Source organism: Meles meles, chromosome 12 (assembly GCF_922984935.1).
Source record: "Meles meles chromosome 12, mMelMel3.1 paternal haplotype, whole genome shotgun sequence".
NCBI classification, from domain to species: domain Eukaryota; kingdom Metazoa; phylum Chordata; class Mammalia; order Carnivora; family Mustelidae; genus Meles; species Meles meles.
Genome location: NC_060077.1, coordinates 50,462,005 through 50,478,065, shown reverse-complemented (window position 1 = coordinate 50,478,065; position 16,061 = coordinate 50,462,005). Strand labels below are relative to the sequence as shown.

The 16,061-nt window shown below is 35.5% G+C and overlaps 1 protein-coding gene across 3 annotated transcripts in view; it reads left to right on the top strand.

Moving 5' to 3' along the window:
• Window positions 1–16,061, top strand: part of SS18 (SS18 subunit of BAF chromatin remodeling complex) — a 92,731-nt gene that overhangs the window by 66,399 nt on the left and 10,271 nt on the right. For 2 of the 3 annotated variants that reach the window (XM_046025360.1, XM_046025359.1), the window contains exons 7-10: window positions 390–494; window positions 3,388–3,480; window positions 4,189–4,311; window positions 6,791–6,924. In XM_046025360.1, coding sequence (XP_045881316.1) covers window positions 390–494; window positions 3,388–3,480; window positions 4,189–4,311; window positions 6,791–6,924 — 455 coding nt within the window. The remainder of the gene's footprint in view (window positions 1–389; window positions 495–3,387; window positions 3,481–4,188; window positions 4,312–6,790; window positions 6,925–16,061) is intronic. The other variant, XM_046025361.1, reaches the window with a different exon arrangement.

Here is a 16,061-nt window from a genome sequence, read left to right as displayed (position 1 = left end):
AGAAGATACTATTTTAATTTTGAGAAGTTACGTATATGGTCAGAAACAAACCCTAGTTTATTCCAAACTGCTCTAATATAAAAAAGAATATTAATTTTATACTAGTTTGAACTTCTTTTTAAGAAGTTAGTATTTGTTTTTTTAAGTTGGTATTGTTAGACAGTGCTTGTATGGTTGTAACAATTTTTGTGAAATGTGATGTGTGGTGTTGCTCTGTGTTTGTGTATCTGTGTGTGTGTATAAGAATAGTTAAATTTATCTCAAATGCCAGATCATGGGAGGGGAATCTATAGGTGAGAAGTGATCTCTTACGATGTCAGATTAGAAAGAAAGCCTTTGATGACCTAGAGAACAAATTATTTACCTCTTGACTGGTTGTGGTTTTTCAGGCCCACCACAGCAGTACTCAGGCCAGGAAGACTATTATGGGGACCAATACAGTCATGGTGGACAAGGTCCTCCAGAAGGCATGAACCAGCAATATTACCCTGATGGTAATCTCTCCTAATGTTAATTTTCCCATTTTCTGTCCCTGCCCAAGTTTAATGTAGATAGCTGTTCAAAATTCTTTAATGAGGATGAAGAAACTAACAATATGTTTCTTCTAAATTGAAACACTTTAATAGTCAAAAGCACCAGTCATCGCTTTAGTTTTATAATCCATTTCAAAGTATGTTTTGTTTAGATAGTTCATATTATTACCATCATGAATCACATTCTGTCACTGGAATTCCTTCTTCTATAAAAGGATCCTTTTATGTTTGGAATTGTTCATTTGAACCAAAGCAAGTGTTACTTACTTTTTTAATAACCACTTTATTGAGATAATTCAATTACTATAAAATTCATCCATTGGTTTACTTTTATTCATGGTATAAATACATAGAAGATCTGGTTCTTGAGTATTTTTCCAGGTTTTATCATTTTAGTCAATCTTAAGTAAGTACTTCTCAAAGAACTGTGTTTTATATACATTAGCATTTGCATCCAAAAAATTTTGGAAGCTAAATTATATCCATGATGTAGCTGTGTATAGAATTAATAGGGTAGGAATAGCATTTGGAAACAGATTTTAATTATTTAGTTTAATGATTTTTTTTTTTTTAGTGGGAAGGTGGTTTGTGAAAAAGTGTTCACTAAAGATGTACTGCACTTGGTAATGACGCAACCAAAGTGGGCTTCCACTGTACAGAACTTTCAGGTTTTCTGTATGTTTGAAAATTTTATGATACACTGTTGAGGAAAAAATAATCTAAACATATAAACCGTGATAAATTAAAGGTAGCTATTCACATTACAATATGATTTGTCTTGTTATGAAAGGATTTGTCAAAATCTTCATTTATCTAGTAAGCTTCCTTGGTATATTTAAGGTAAACTCCTTGGCAGAGAAACTTGGAGAAACTAAAAATTAAAAGCTAAAGTGTTGGGACTGTCGACTCAAAGCTAACGTGAACTAGTAAGAAGCTATAATTTGGTGTATTTAAAAAATCATTTAGCTTGCCATTTTTTTGTTAATGGATAAAGCATAAAAGTTGTGTCAGTATGAGGACTTTGGTTTTTTACTGAAGAGGCCCTGCCAATATGGGCAGAGCACTCACTCATCTGTAGATGAATAGAATTTTGCATATAATGATTTTTCTTTAGTGATAGTGATACAGATGGGTATTTCTTGTTGGAAAATGACATCTTTTTTTAAATCTCAGGTTTTCTTTCCCTGAATTATTCAGCATGTTGGAGTTTTTTGTTGTTGTTGTGGTTTTTCTTTCATATGTAGACATTATATTAAGATTTTTTTTTAAATGAGAAACTTCAGTATGTTTATAGACTGTGGGTATTTTAAAGAAGTGAAATCTAGTTTGTCAGATTTTATGTATTAGGAAGTTTGAAAGTAAATGCTGAAAGTAAACAGTTGTTTTATTTTTAAAATGGATTTTACATAATTGAGATGAATTTGACATTGTTATTTTGGTCCTGAGTATTTCCTGAAATGTGAAATGTATATTGTTGCAAATATGACCTTTCTACTCAAAGCAGATAGATATGTTATTTTTGTGTATATCAGATCTTTAAGGTTATGTAAATTATTTATTACATCAGGGGATTTAAAAATCTAAGTAGTGTCATTTTTGCATTGGTGTACATTAATAATTTTTCTGACATTTACCTAGAGTATTCCATTTATAACAACAATTTTCCTAAACAGCATTGGCTGTTTTCTTATTATCATTCAGATAATTATACCAGTAAATATGTAGGTTAGGAGTAGGCGAACTTTTTTCAGTAAAGAGCCAGAGTAAATATTTTATTCTTTGCAGGCCGTATAGTCTTGGTCTCAACTACTGAACCCTTGTCATAGCATGAAAACAGGTATAGAAAATGTGAGTGGGCATGCCTGTGTTCCAGTAAAACTTTATTTACAAAAACAGGCCACTGGCCATATTTATATTGCAGGCCATAGTTTGCCAACCCTTAATGTGGATATTTATGAGGTGGTTTGGGAACGTTAGAATCCTAGAACACTGAATATAACATTTATTCATAACTGTATTCCTCTTCTTAATTAGGTATTCTTTTAAAATTTAGTTTAGATTTTTAGCTAACCTGAAGCGTTATTTCCTGTGTTCTCTTAGTGCAACATAGTTCAAAGAACTAAACTATTGATTTTTGTTAAAGTCCAGTCATAAAATTTATTGAACCTGAAAACTAAAGGTGTACCCTAGCATTTGATTCAGTATAAGTTTTTGAGGGTGTATGTTTTTGATACTCTAGAAGTATTTTCTAAAGGCTTTTTCTAGAATGGCAGCATTAAGCAATAATATTATTGCATCTGAAAATACTTTATAAGATATGTATACTTTATGCAAGTAAATAGAATGTGAAAAATTTGTTTCAGTTTCTTTCAGAGGAAAAAACTTATGGAGCTTTTTTACATTTTTTATATTTTTAATATTTTGCATGTTTTAGCATATGCTGTGGAATTGGCGACCAGCAGAACAGGTGTTTGACAAAATATGATAATTGTTTCCTTTGTTCATTCTGATTTAATTCAAGTTATTTACATGTGAAAGGCCTAAATGCTTTCATTCTCTCTTCTTTTAAAAAAATTGAAGATAAAGTTTTTCCCCCCCCTTGGTGAGGATTATCAGTTAAGACTAAGTGTAATGTTTCTAAAACTACTGTTTTTTGCTTTTAAGAAATTTGCACGTTATCTCAATATGAAAGCAATCACATTGGTAAATATTTGGCTAATGCAATTGAAATTATTTTTTATGTATTTCCATTTCTTTTTCTTTTTTTCAATTTTATCTGAAAGTTTAAATATATTTAGGGTTTTCACTCAGTGGCCATTAACGTTTCTTCCTGTCTCTTGTCGAATTGATGTAGGTCATAATGATTACGGTTATCAGCAACCGTCGTATCCTGAACAAGGCTACGATAGGCCTTATGAGGATTCCTCACAACATTACTACGAAGGAGGTATCTATATACCTTCACACACATACACATATATATCCCCTTCTACAGGAATGCAAATTCTTGCATAAGACATCTTCTACCCATGCAAAGCTCTTGTAGAATACTAGTTGCTGGCTGTCTTAAAAGTTACAGGGAGCCCAGAACAATCAAAATAATTTCCTTACAAATATTTAAAATGTATAACCATGACTTGCCATTTCTAACAACAATAAAAAGACTAAAACATTTACAAATAATTTTTTCCTCAGTGGAAATTTTCTATTTGAACATAAATCCATCGATTCAATTTTTTTTTCTTGTGTGTGTTTATATATGTATAATTTTACATATAAGTATAGTGCCTTTAGGAAACAGCTTGCTGATCTTGTGTAGCTAGTGTGTGCTCTTGTAGCTGTCTTTAATTTTGTCTTTTTTATTTTATTTAGCATAGTCATGATCTTATGACTGTGATGTTCCAGTAAATGTAATGCTCGTATGGCAGAGACGCTGAAAATGCTGCAGTTCAACCTTGCAAAATTGGCTTTAACTGCAGTTTGTTTGGCCGAAATCCTTCTGTTTGGTTTGAGTTTTTTCTTTGTTTTGTTAACTTTCAAAAATCAATATGGCATTTCATTTTGTTCTTGTGTTGTTGGCTATGCATCTTAGAGTAAAAAAGTTAATTAAGCAAACTTCTCAGTTTCTTCTTTCTCTTCTCCAATTATCCTGTAGGAAATTCACAGTACGGCCAACAGCAAGATGCCTACCAGGGACCCCCTCCCCAACAGGGGTACCCGCCCCAGCAGCAGCAGTACCCGGGGCAGCAGGGCTACCCAGGGCAGCAGCAGGCCTATGGTAATAGCTTGGTGCAGTTTATTTTTGTCACAAAAAATGTGATGGTTGCTGTTTTGAAATATTCAAGTGAATATTTAATGTTTATTTTTCTTCGAATTCTTTACCTCAGTCTGTTACTGGAGTATTTCTTTAAAATGTTTCCCTCAGATAAACTAGTAATCCATTTAAAAAGAAACATAAACTAGAGATGGTTCATTGACCAAAGGTAAGGTATGTAATCGATTTAAAATGAGTTCTTAAATGAATTCTTAAACCTCTTTGGCATTCATGACCACCCAGCAGCTTTGTATGTGCTTAGAAAACTGATGAATTGGGTGATTATTAACCACATCTACATAATCCGCTTAGCAAATTTATTTCTAAAACTAATGACTGTTACTATGAAAAATAACATTGATTTTTCGAGTACAAATGAGATGTATTTGGAATGCATGAAGAAAATGCTTTTGTCATTCTTTGGTCAGTAGCAATATATGCATCCATAGAGGTGTATTTATTGCTGTTATGTATATTACAGAGTTTGGGGGAACTGTGGCCATATTTTCTTATTATATACTCACTGTGAGAGCTAGTAGCTGGGTATCTCGCTTTCAGTAACTTCATTAGATAGGGAGTGGGGAATGATAAAGACCTGATCTCATTCTTAAATTTTAAGCTACTGTCACTGCTTTATACACAGGAAAATATGGTTCTAATGTTAGAGAAGTAACTGCTTATTAATCTGATATCTTCTCTTGCTAACAGTGGTCTCTTTTTTATATCAGTAATATCTTACTCTTTTTACCCATTAGTTTAAGCTCTGCAATTACTATGGACGCATCTTTCTACCCATCATTGCAAATCTAAGAACAGGATCAGGCTGAAATTCTCTTGTACCTTCAACATAAGCATTGAAATTAAGTCAGGTGTTGGGAGCCAGGCATTTCCCCCAACTGATAAGTTCTGGTTCCTTGAGATATGACTTTAGAAATATTCCGTGGATTTCTTGTTTTTACAAGGGGACTTTCTTGCTCTTCTCAAATGGTAATTTTCCTTTCGTGACCATTGAATATCTGTATTTTGAATAAGTAGAGTATTCTGGTTTTATTGTGTTTATAGGAAAATAAATATGGTGTGGTTACATCAAGTGAATTCATTGATACAAATATTTTCAATGGGAAGGAAGAGTAAAGGAAACTGAATATTTTCGGTTTAAGTAGTTAAATGCCGGTTTGTTAGAAATTGAGAATCCCAATAAAGTTCCCATTTTACTTATTCATAGGCTTCTATTGTAATTTCTTCTGATAGAAAATTTAGAGTTTTAATAGTTGGATGTATAATAATTAAATAAATAATAGACTGATGGGATTTATTTAAGCTTGAAAATTGTATTCTCTTTCGACACTTTCTTCTGCCATCAGTGTGTGTGTTTTTTTTTTTTATTAAAGATTTCATTTATTTATTTGACAGAGAAAGATCACAAGCAGGCAGAGAGGCAGGCAGAGAGAGAGGAGGAAGCAGGCTCCCTGCGGAGCAGAGAGCCCAACGTGGGCCTCGATCCCAGGACCCTGAGATCACGACCCGAGCTGAAGGCAGAGGCTTAACCCACTGAGCCACCCAGGCGCCCTGTTTTTTTTTTTAATGGCAGGTTTTGAATGGCTATGATAGAAAACATTGAAGTGTCAAAGCTTTTCAGCTTATGCTTTAAAAAGCATTCTTTACAATAGGCAGTAGTGGAATTTATGAAACAGACATATTTGTTTGGCAAGCCAAATTAGTCCCTTGCCGTCTCTGGAATTGGAAATCATTCATTTTTATGGGTTAAGTATTAAAGGTGATTGGTACACCGAATGTAACTTTGAATCAGGTTTTTTCACATGCAACCTGTGGCTTTTCAAGTCTTCTTTAGTTTTGGTTTGAAAATATTGTGATAGTAAGTTTACCAATGCAGAGCATAAAGCATTCTTTTGGTGATTGCAAATATTAATCTAGAATTTACATGGAAAATTATTCTTTGTGATTCTGTGGTGATTGCAAGTGTGACTAGAGTCATACAGCTATAAATATCATTGATTCTCAAACTTTATTCAGAAATTATTTCAGTATTTTAATTTGAATCTGCTTCTTGCTGCTTCTTCTTTTGTGTGTTGCTTAGACTGGTTACTTTCTAGTGGAGGTACAGATGAATTTTCTTAATGCCGTAGAATTAACCTGCTTCACAACTCCTGAGTCTCTTTTACTCATTTAAAAAAAATATTTTTTGATGGCTAACACATAGCTTATTAGCTATACCGAATCAAAATATCTTGTACATGGTGGCAATATTACAATATTTTCACTCTTACAACCTGTGGAATTTATTTTAAAAGGTATTTGAGAAGATCAGGATACCAAACTGTCCTTTTTTGTTTAGATATAAAAACGTAATAGCATCTAGTTCTAAACCCTTTTGAGAGTTCTGTTTTTATCTGGGTTTTTGTTTGTATTAATTATTTTGCAGGTCCTTCACAGGGTGGTCCAGGTCCTCAGTATCCTAACTACCCTCAAGGACAAGGTCAGCAATATGGGGGTTATAGACCAACACAGCCTGGACCACCACAGCCGCCACAGCAGAGGCCTTATGGATATGACCAGGTAAGTTATTTGGCCAACTGTGTGATTGCCCCATTGTTCGTTCACTCTTCATTAGGGTGTTTTTTACTTGAAGGCTCATTTTTTCCCCCTCTTCCTGTTTATAGCATATGAGTTAACAAAAAAGAAATTTACTTACAAGTCTTTTTCAGAGAATGCTAGCACAGTTGATCATAGTTACTTACAGTAACATTTAAAACATGCCTAATCTCTGAGTACCAGCATTCATTCATACTCATTCATAGTCTCTCTCTCCCTCTGGTCTTTCCCCAGGCAGACTTCCTAGAGGTATTACAAACACCATTCTCTGTGCTAAGGCCCCTATTTTCTCTGATCTCCCACATGTTTACTGGCCTGTGGAGATGTGGAGTCCATCTGTGTCAGTGCTCTTTGTAGCTCTTATCTTGACTTCACCTTCCCCACTGCACTTCCTCCACATCCCTGTTGTCCTTCCTCTCTCAATTCCTATTTATCTCCTGTCTCTGATGCCTCCTTTCATACACATGTCCATTATCTCAAGTATTAATAATCTTATTTCCTATTCTCTTTCCTTCTATTTTCATATATATATTTCACATATATCATTCTAAGATGACTGTATTCTCTTGAACCTAGGATTTACTTAAGTTCCTTCTTTTTATCAGTAAACTTTTCAGACTTAATCTGTGTGGCAGTGAATCTTGTTATAGGTACTCTAAATTATAATGAAAATGGTTTATGAAGTTATCAGTTTCTTTAGATGATTTCAGTATTGTCTGATGACTTTCTAGTGAGGATAATCTTGTCTGCTCCCTACTTAAGCTTCTTTAAAATAGGTTATTTTTTTTTTTTAAGTTATGCTTCCAAGACCAGTGAGGACGATGTGGTTTGAGAAACAACTCAGTACTGTACTAATTAGAACTTGAGGTGTGAGCAGTTCTTCTATCCAAGCTCTCTGAAGCCTACTGCCCCTTGTACTGACACTTCCCATTTTAGAGGTAAAGGTAAAAGAGATAGAAGAGACTTAAACTAAAAGGGTAAGGACAAAAGAGTAATAGTTTTTAAAAATCACTAATATGAAGCCAAAGGATTAGATTGAAATTTTATTTACATTTAAAAATGAAATAAGGTGGCGCCTGGGTGGCTCAGTTGGTTAAGCGACTGCCTTTGGCTCAAGTCATGATCCTGGAGTCCCAGGATTGAGTCCTGCATCGGTCTCCCTGCTTGGCAGGGAGTCTGCTTCTCCCTCTGACCCTCCCCCCTTCTCGTGCTCTCTCTCTCTCAAATAAATAAATAAAATCTTAAAAAAAATAAAATAAAAGTGAAATAAGTCATGGCTAATGACTCAGGGCAAAATTCCCAAGGACAAGATTTAGGCTCTTTTTAGATTAGTTAACTTTTGAAAAAGTGAGCTTCTGATCATTTGTCCCCTCAATCAGCAAATATTTATTAATTTTTTGTGTGCTGGACACTATATTAGGTCTTGAAGGAGTAAAACAGACATGGTCCTTATGGCTGGTGGAGCAATCTTTTTTAAAAGATTTTATTTATTTATTTATTTGGAGTGAAGGGAGGGGCAGAGGGAGAGAGAGAGAGACTGTCCAGCAGACTCTATGCTGAGCGTGGAGCCTGATGCAGGGCTCAAGCCCACAAGTCCGACATCATGACCTGAGCTGAAATCAGGTGTCAGATGCTTGACTGACTGAGCCACCCAGGCGCCCTGCTTTAACAATGAAGTATCTTGGTCTTTCTTGACTTTACTTTTGATATATTTGACATGTGTTCCTATTTTCATTCTTGAATGGTTTTGTTTAACTTCTAACTACTGTGCTTTTTAAAGTTTCTCTTAACACTTCCAGTAACTCCTTCTTTATTTTTTCATTTGTTTCTCATCTTTTATCCAAATATCAATCCTTGGCTTGGTGTTTTTCTTGGTCTCTCTATTCACCCTGTCTTATATTTTTAGTACCCTCAGACTACCCTTCAGCTCCATTTTTTTCAGCTGTGTATGGAACATCTCTCTTTGGATGTCTTGCTATTTCCATCAACTTGAGCATGTCATGGACTGAACTAGCCATATTCTCTCTAAATGATGTATTTCTAAATCCCTGAAGCTTCTTAGTCATTAAGTAAGTGTTTCTTGAGTAATATTTATATGCCAAATACCTAAAATTGGGGTACATTGGGAAATAAGATAAACATAGGTTCTGTCTTTGTGATATTAAGTCTAGACAAATAAACAGATGTTATAATATAGTGTGAGAAGTACGTGGGTGAAGAAAGGCAAGATTTTTGTGGAAGTGGGCTCCTAACGTAGATAATAGAAAAAATGTTCTTTGGGAAGTATTGTATTAGTGTGAGGGCCCAAGGATGAGTAGGTATTAGACAAGTAGACATAGAGGAGGAAAGGATATTCTAGTCAGAACGAAGTGCATTCCTAAAGGACTAGCATTGAGATGTGTGGTAGAATAAAACAGAAGCATGGGGAGGGAGAGGCAAGATTGGAGAGCAAAGTTAAGGGTTAGATTAGAAAGACTCTTAGAAGCCATGTTAGGGGACTTGGACTTTATTCTGACATCATTTGGAGCCTATAAAGGGTTTTAAATGATGTGTATAAAATATTAGCTATGTGTGGTACTTGGTACACATATATGATACTATGTGTGGTATGTAGTATATATGATAGACATATGATATACTACCGTTTTTATTATAATTAGTCCACCCCCGAACTACTTGGGAATTTGGGATGGTACTGTAGATAAAGACCCATCGTGTTTGGGTAGATGCCAGCCACATCTCCTTTCCCACTAGAAAAGGCTACGAGGGGGCTCCTGGGTGGCTCAGTGGGTTAAAGCCTTTGCCTTCGGCTCAGGGCATGATCCCAGGGCCTGGGATCGAGCCTGGCATCGGGTCTCTGCTCAGCAGGGATCCTGCTTCCTCCTCTCTGCCTGCCTGCCTCTCTGCCTACTTGTGATCTCTCTCTCTGTCAAATAAATAAATAAAATCTTAAAAAGAAAAAAAGGCTATGAAGAGGGACCATCTTAGCTACTCTAGTGTTAGTCTGCCCACATTTATCAAGGGTTTTACTTTATCTATATACCCCAACCCAAACACTCGTTGGTCTCTTCATTTTAGGGGAAGTATTAGATAGTGTTAGTATTAGATAGATGTATTAGATAGATAGAAGTATTAGATATTAGATAGTATCTTCAAGATAGTGAAGGATTAGAAAACTGATATAGATTCTTAAATCCAATAGTAATATAATTATAGTGGTGGTTTAGGTAGATGATTCTTAGAGTAGTGTGCATGATGAACTAAAAGAGAGGAAAAATTGAGTGAGAAATCATTGCTAGAGGCTGTTGCTTCTCTTTCTATCTCAGAAATAGCTCCTTGATTCTTTGAGTTCCAGAGTCTAAAAACTCGAGTCATCTTGGCTCCCCTCTTTTTTGTAAATCAAACATCTTGTCAACCAGCAAATCTCATCACCTTTTCCTTCAGAATTTATCCAGTATCTAGCTGTTTTTTACAACCTCTTGGTCTTACCCAAGTCAACAAACTTACAACTGTCACTCACTTGGACTATTGCAATTATCTTACTTCCTGGTCTTCCTGCTTTCATCGTAGCTCCGCTATAGGATATGCGCCACATAGCACATAGGACCCAAAATGAACTTTTAAAAACATTTTAAAATGTTTAAAATTTTAAAAATTATCTTTTAAAAAAAAGATGCTTTTTAAAAAAAAAATTATTTATTTGATGGACAGAAAGAGCAAAGGGGCATAAATAAGCAGGGGGAGTGGCAGCAGTAGAGGGAGAAGGAGGCTCCCCCCGAACCGGGAGCCCGATGCAGGACTCAATCCCAGGACCCTGGGATCATGACCTGAGTTGAAGGCAGTTGCTTTTAGTTGCTTTTAAAGCCACTGCTCAAAGCCCTGTGGTGACTTCAGTCTTACAGTGAAAGCTAGATCTTATAATGACCTACAAAGCCGTACATGCCTTGTACCCCCCTCACCTGTCCCACCACCTCACCTCTGTATTTATAGTTGCCCTCATTTAGTTTGCTTCAGTCACCGTGGCTTGTTTACTGTTCCCATACACATCAAGCGTATTTCTCCCTGTTCACTGCACCCTTTATTGCCAAAACTCTTCCCCGATAACTTGCAATGTGTGGGTTCCTTACTTTCTTCCAATTTCTGCTCTGATCTCTCACCATGTCGTATCAAGGAGTCCTTCACAGTCTACCTATTTAAAATAGTAACATCCTTGGGCCCCTTGTTGGCTCGGTCGGTTGAATGTCCGATTCTTGATTTCAGCTCAGGTTATGATCTCAGGGTTGTGAGATCAAGCCCCATGTTGAGCACCTAGCTGGTGTCCTCTCTCTAAAATAAATAAATAAATATTTAAAAATAGTAACATCCTCCATTGCCTTGCTTTGTAGTAGGCCCCCCCTTACCCACAAAGGATGCATTCCAGTTTCCTCAGTAGATGCCCAAAACCATAGTAGATGCCCAAAACCTGTATATACCGTGTTTTTCTTATGTATATATATTTATGATAAAGTTTAATTTATAAATTAGGCACAGTAAGAAATTAGCAGCAATAAAGAATAATAAAAGAACAATTATAACAGTATATTAAATAAAAGTTTTACAAATGTGATCTTTCTCAAAATATTTTACTGTATTGTATTCACCTTTCTTATGATGATGTGGGCTGATAAAATGCCTACGTGCTGAGGTGAAGTGAGGGGAGTGACATAGGCATTATGATGCAGTGTTTGGCTGCTCTTGACCTTCTGAAGATGCTTCAGGAAGATCTTCTGCTACTGGACCACAGCTGACCTCCGGTAAATGAAACTACAGAAAGCAAAATCGTGGATAAGGAGGGGACTGTTGTATTTCTCCACCCTTCTGTATTTAGACAACTTTATTGAAGTATTATTGATGTGCCAGAAAATGCACATATTAAAAGTGTACTATTTGATATTTTTTGATGGGTCAGTCTTTTCAATTTTACCTATTTCTAACAGGGATGTATAGTGATAGGTCATTACGCTTTTCATTTTTACGTCCCAAAGGACTGGTGATAGTGACTTATCATGTACTTATTTTCCATCTGTGTATCTTTTCTGAAATGTCTGGTCAAATCTTGTGCTTATTTTAAAATTCAGTTCCTTATTTTCTTGCTTTTGAAGATTGAGAGGTCTTTCTATATTGTACATACAGGTCCTTTTTCAGGTATATAATGTGCAAATACTTTTATCCAATATATGACTTCTCTTTTCATTCTTTCAGCATTTTCTTTTGAAGAGAGGAACTTTAAAATTTTTATGAAGTCCAATTTATCAACTTTTTCTTTTATAGATCATGCTTTTGATATTATATGTAGGAAATCTTTACCTAATACCAGAGTCACAAAGATTTTCTCCTCATTCTTTATTTTAGAAGCATTATATTTTTAATTTTACATTTAAGTCTGTAATCATTTTGAGTTAATTTTTGTAGGAAGCATAAATTGAAGTTCGTATTTTTGTTTTCAAATGAATAGCTGATTTTCTGAGCACCATTTGTTGAAAAGACTGTCCTTTCTCTATTGAATTGCCTTTGAACCTTTGCTGAAAATCATAAATATTTCTATTTCTGGATTGATCTATTTATTAGTCTTTATGTCAATACCTCTTTATTACTATAGTTTTATATAAAGAGGTATTGAGTTGTGAGTTGTGAAATTAGGTGTTGTTAGTTTTCCAACTTTGTTCTTTTTCAGAGTTGTTTAGGCATTTTTTTTTAAGTTTTTTTTTTTTTTTTTTTTTTGACAGAGAACACAAGTAGGCAGAGAGGTAGGCAGAGAGAGAAAGAGAGAGAGAGAGGAGGAAGCAGGTTCCCCGCTGAGCAGAGAGCCTGATGCGGGGCTCGATCCTAGGACCCTGGGATCACGACCTGAGCTGAAGGCAGAGGCTTTAACCCACTGAGCCACCCAGGCACCTCTTGTTTAGGCATTTTAAGATTTTTGCATTTCCATATGAATTTTAAAGCTAGCTTGTTGGTTTCTACAAAAACCTACTGATCTTTTGATAGGGCTTGCTGTAAATGTATAGATTTGGAGACAGCTGTATCTTAACATGATGTCAGTGAGTATAGATTTGGAGACAGCTGTATCTTAACACGATGTCAGTGAGTATTCTATGAGCATGGCATATGTCCCTTTAAAATTTTTTTCAGCAGTGTTATGTAGTTTTCAGCATACAGGTCTTACATAGATTTTTGTCAGATTCATCTCTAGGTATTTTATATTTTTGATAATACTGTAATTTTTTTTTAAAGATTTTATTTATTTATTTGACAGACAGAGATCACAAGTAGGCAGAGAGAGACGGGGAAGCAGTCTCCCTGCTAAGCAGAGAACCCTATGCGGGGCTCGATCCCAAGAACCTGGGATCATGACCTGAGCCAAAGGCAGAGGCTTTAACCCACTGGGCCACCCAGGTGCCCCACTACTGTAAATTTTTTAAAATTTCAATTTATAGTTGTTAATTGCTATATATAAAGGTATATTTATTTTTATTTTTTAAAAGATTTTATTTATTTGAGAGAGAGAATGAGAGAAAGCCAGCATGAGAGGGGGGAGGTCAGAGGGAGAAGCAGACCCTCTGCTGAGCAGGGAACCTGATCTGGGACTCCCATCCCAGGATACTGGGACCATGACCAGAGCCTAAGGCAGACATTTAACTCACTGAGCCACCTAGGCATCCTTTTTGAAGGTTCCTTCTTCAGTTTTCTTGAAGGATTTGTGTAAAATTGTTATTATTCCTTCTAAAATGTTTGGTACAATTTATCAGTGAAGCTGTTTGAGCCTGGATTTTCTTTGCAGGAAGGTTTTTAATTACAGATTTATTTTCTTTATTAGACATAGGCATATTCAGGTTATCTATTTCTTCTTGAGGAGGTATTTGTATTTTTTTTAAGATTTTATTTATTTATTTGAACGAGAGATACAGAGAGAGCACAAAAGGCAGAGTGGCAGGGAGAGGGAGAAGCAGGCTCCCCGATGAGCAGGGAGGCTGATGTGGGGCTCAATCCCAGGACCCTGGGATCATGACCTGAGCTGAAGGCAGCTGCAGCTGCTTAACTGACTGAGCCACCAGGTGCCCCTGTATTTTTTTTTTTTTTTAAGATTTTTATTTGTTTATTTATTTGAGAGAGACAGAGAGAGAGAATGAGAAAGCACATGAGAGGGGGAAAGTCAGAGGGAGAAGCAGACTCCCTGATGAGCAGGGAGCCCAATGTGGTACTTGATTCAGGGACTCTGGGATCATGACCTGAGCTGAAGGCAGTTGCTTAACCAACTGAGCCACTCAGGTGCCTGAGATATTTGTATTTATTAAGGGATTTGTCCATTTCATTTGTTGTGTTGAATGATTCCCTTTTTATCCTTTTTAGTATCTCTAGTATCAATAGTTATCTCTCTTTCATTTCTGATATTGGTAATGTGTATCCTCTCTCTTTTTTGGTTTGTTTGTTTTTTTCCCAAGTAATTTGGTTGCCTGTTTATGTACTTCATTGGTCTTCTCAGAGAGCCAGCTTTTTGTTTTATAGATTCCCCCCTCCCCACCTCTGTTTGTTTTTCTTTTTCCTTGATTTCTGCCCTCTTCATTATTATTTCTTTTCTCCTGCTTGGTTTGGGTTTCATTTGCTCTTCTTTTCCGATTTCCTATGGGTATTAACTGAATTCCCATTGATAAAAGAACTGCCCTCCTTCCTAATTTAGGTGTTCATTGGTACAAGTTCCCCTCGTTGTACTTAACTGTATAGTGCACAAATATTTTTATGCTGTATTTTTATTCACAGTCAGTTGAAAATATTTTCTGATTTTGCTTTTGATTTCTTCTTTGATCCAAGTGTTATTTAGAAGTATATGATTTAGCTTTTAAATATTAGGAGATTTTCCAGATATTTTGCTCTCACTGATTTCTCATTTAATTCCATCATCATAATTCTCTCAACATAACTTCTTTTTTTTTAAAGATTTTATTTATTTATTTGACAGATAGAGATCACAAGTAGGGAGAGAGGCAGGCAGAGAGAGAGAGAGGAGGAAGCAGGCTCCCTGCCAAGCAGAGAGCCCGATGCGGGCTCGATCCCAGGACCCTGGGATCATGACCTGAGCGAAAGGCAGAGGCTTTAACCCACTGAGCCACCCAAGCGCCCCTCTCAACATAACTTTTTCTACATTTATTGAGACTTATTACTTTATGGCCCACAATATGGTCTGTGAGGATGTTCTATAAATGTTAGATCAAGTTGGTTGATAGTGTTCAAGTCTCCTATATCTTAGCTAATTTTCCTTCTGCTCTATTAGTTATTTAAAAAAACACATTAGGTCTCTGGCTATAATTTTATGTTTGTCTATTTTTCCTTGCAGTTCTGTCCATTTTTGCTTCATGAACCTTAATGCTACCTTTTTAAGGTTTTTACATTTTTAGGAATTTTATGTCTTAATTTATTCCTTTACTATTATGAAATAACTTCCTTTATCCATGATAATATTCTTTGCTCTGTGATCCTTTTGGTGTTAATATAGCCACACCACCTTTCTTTGGATTATTGATAGAATTATATATCCTTTTTTACCCTTTTATTACTAGTTTTTTAAAGATTTTAGTTTTAAGTAATCTGCATCCAGTGTGGGGCTCGTATGTACAACCCCAAAATCAAGAGTTGCATGCTCTACCAACTGAGCCAGGCAGGTAACCCTTATCCCTTTATTTTTAACATATTAGTGTTTTTATGTTTAAATTGTATTTCATGAAGGCAGTATTTGTCAAGTCTTGCTTTTTTATCCAGTCTGACAATCTGCCTTTTAATGGAGGGGCTTTGAACATTATGTTTTTTATGTGATTGTGGATTTGACTGAATCTGTCATCTTGATTTTTTTTCTTTTTTTTTGTACTTTATTTTCTTTTTCTGTTTTATTTTGAACTTTTCTCCTGCTTAAAAAAAAAAAACTACCTTTATTGATATAATTTACATGCCATTCAATTAACTCAGCCATTTTAGAGTATACCATTCATTGGGATTTTTTTTTTTTTTTTAAAGTTTGTTCTTTTTTCTCTAAACATCCAGCCCTAGGAAACAGGTAGTTTACTTTCAGTCTG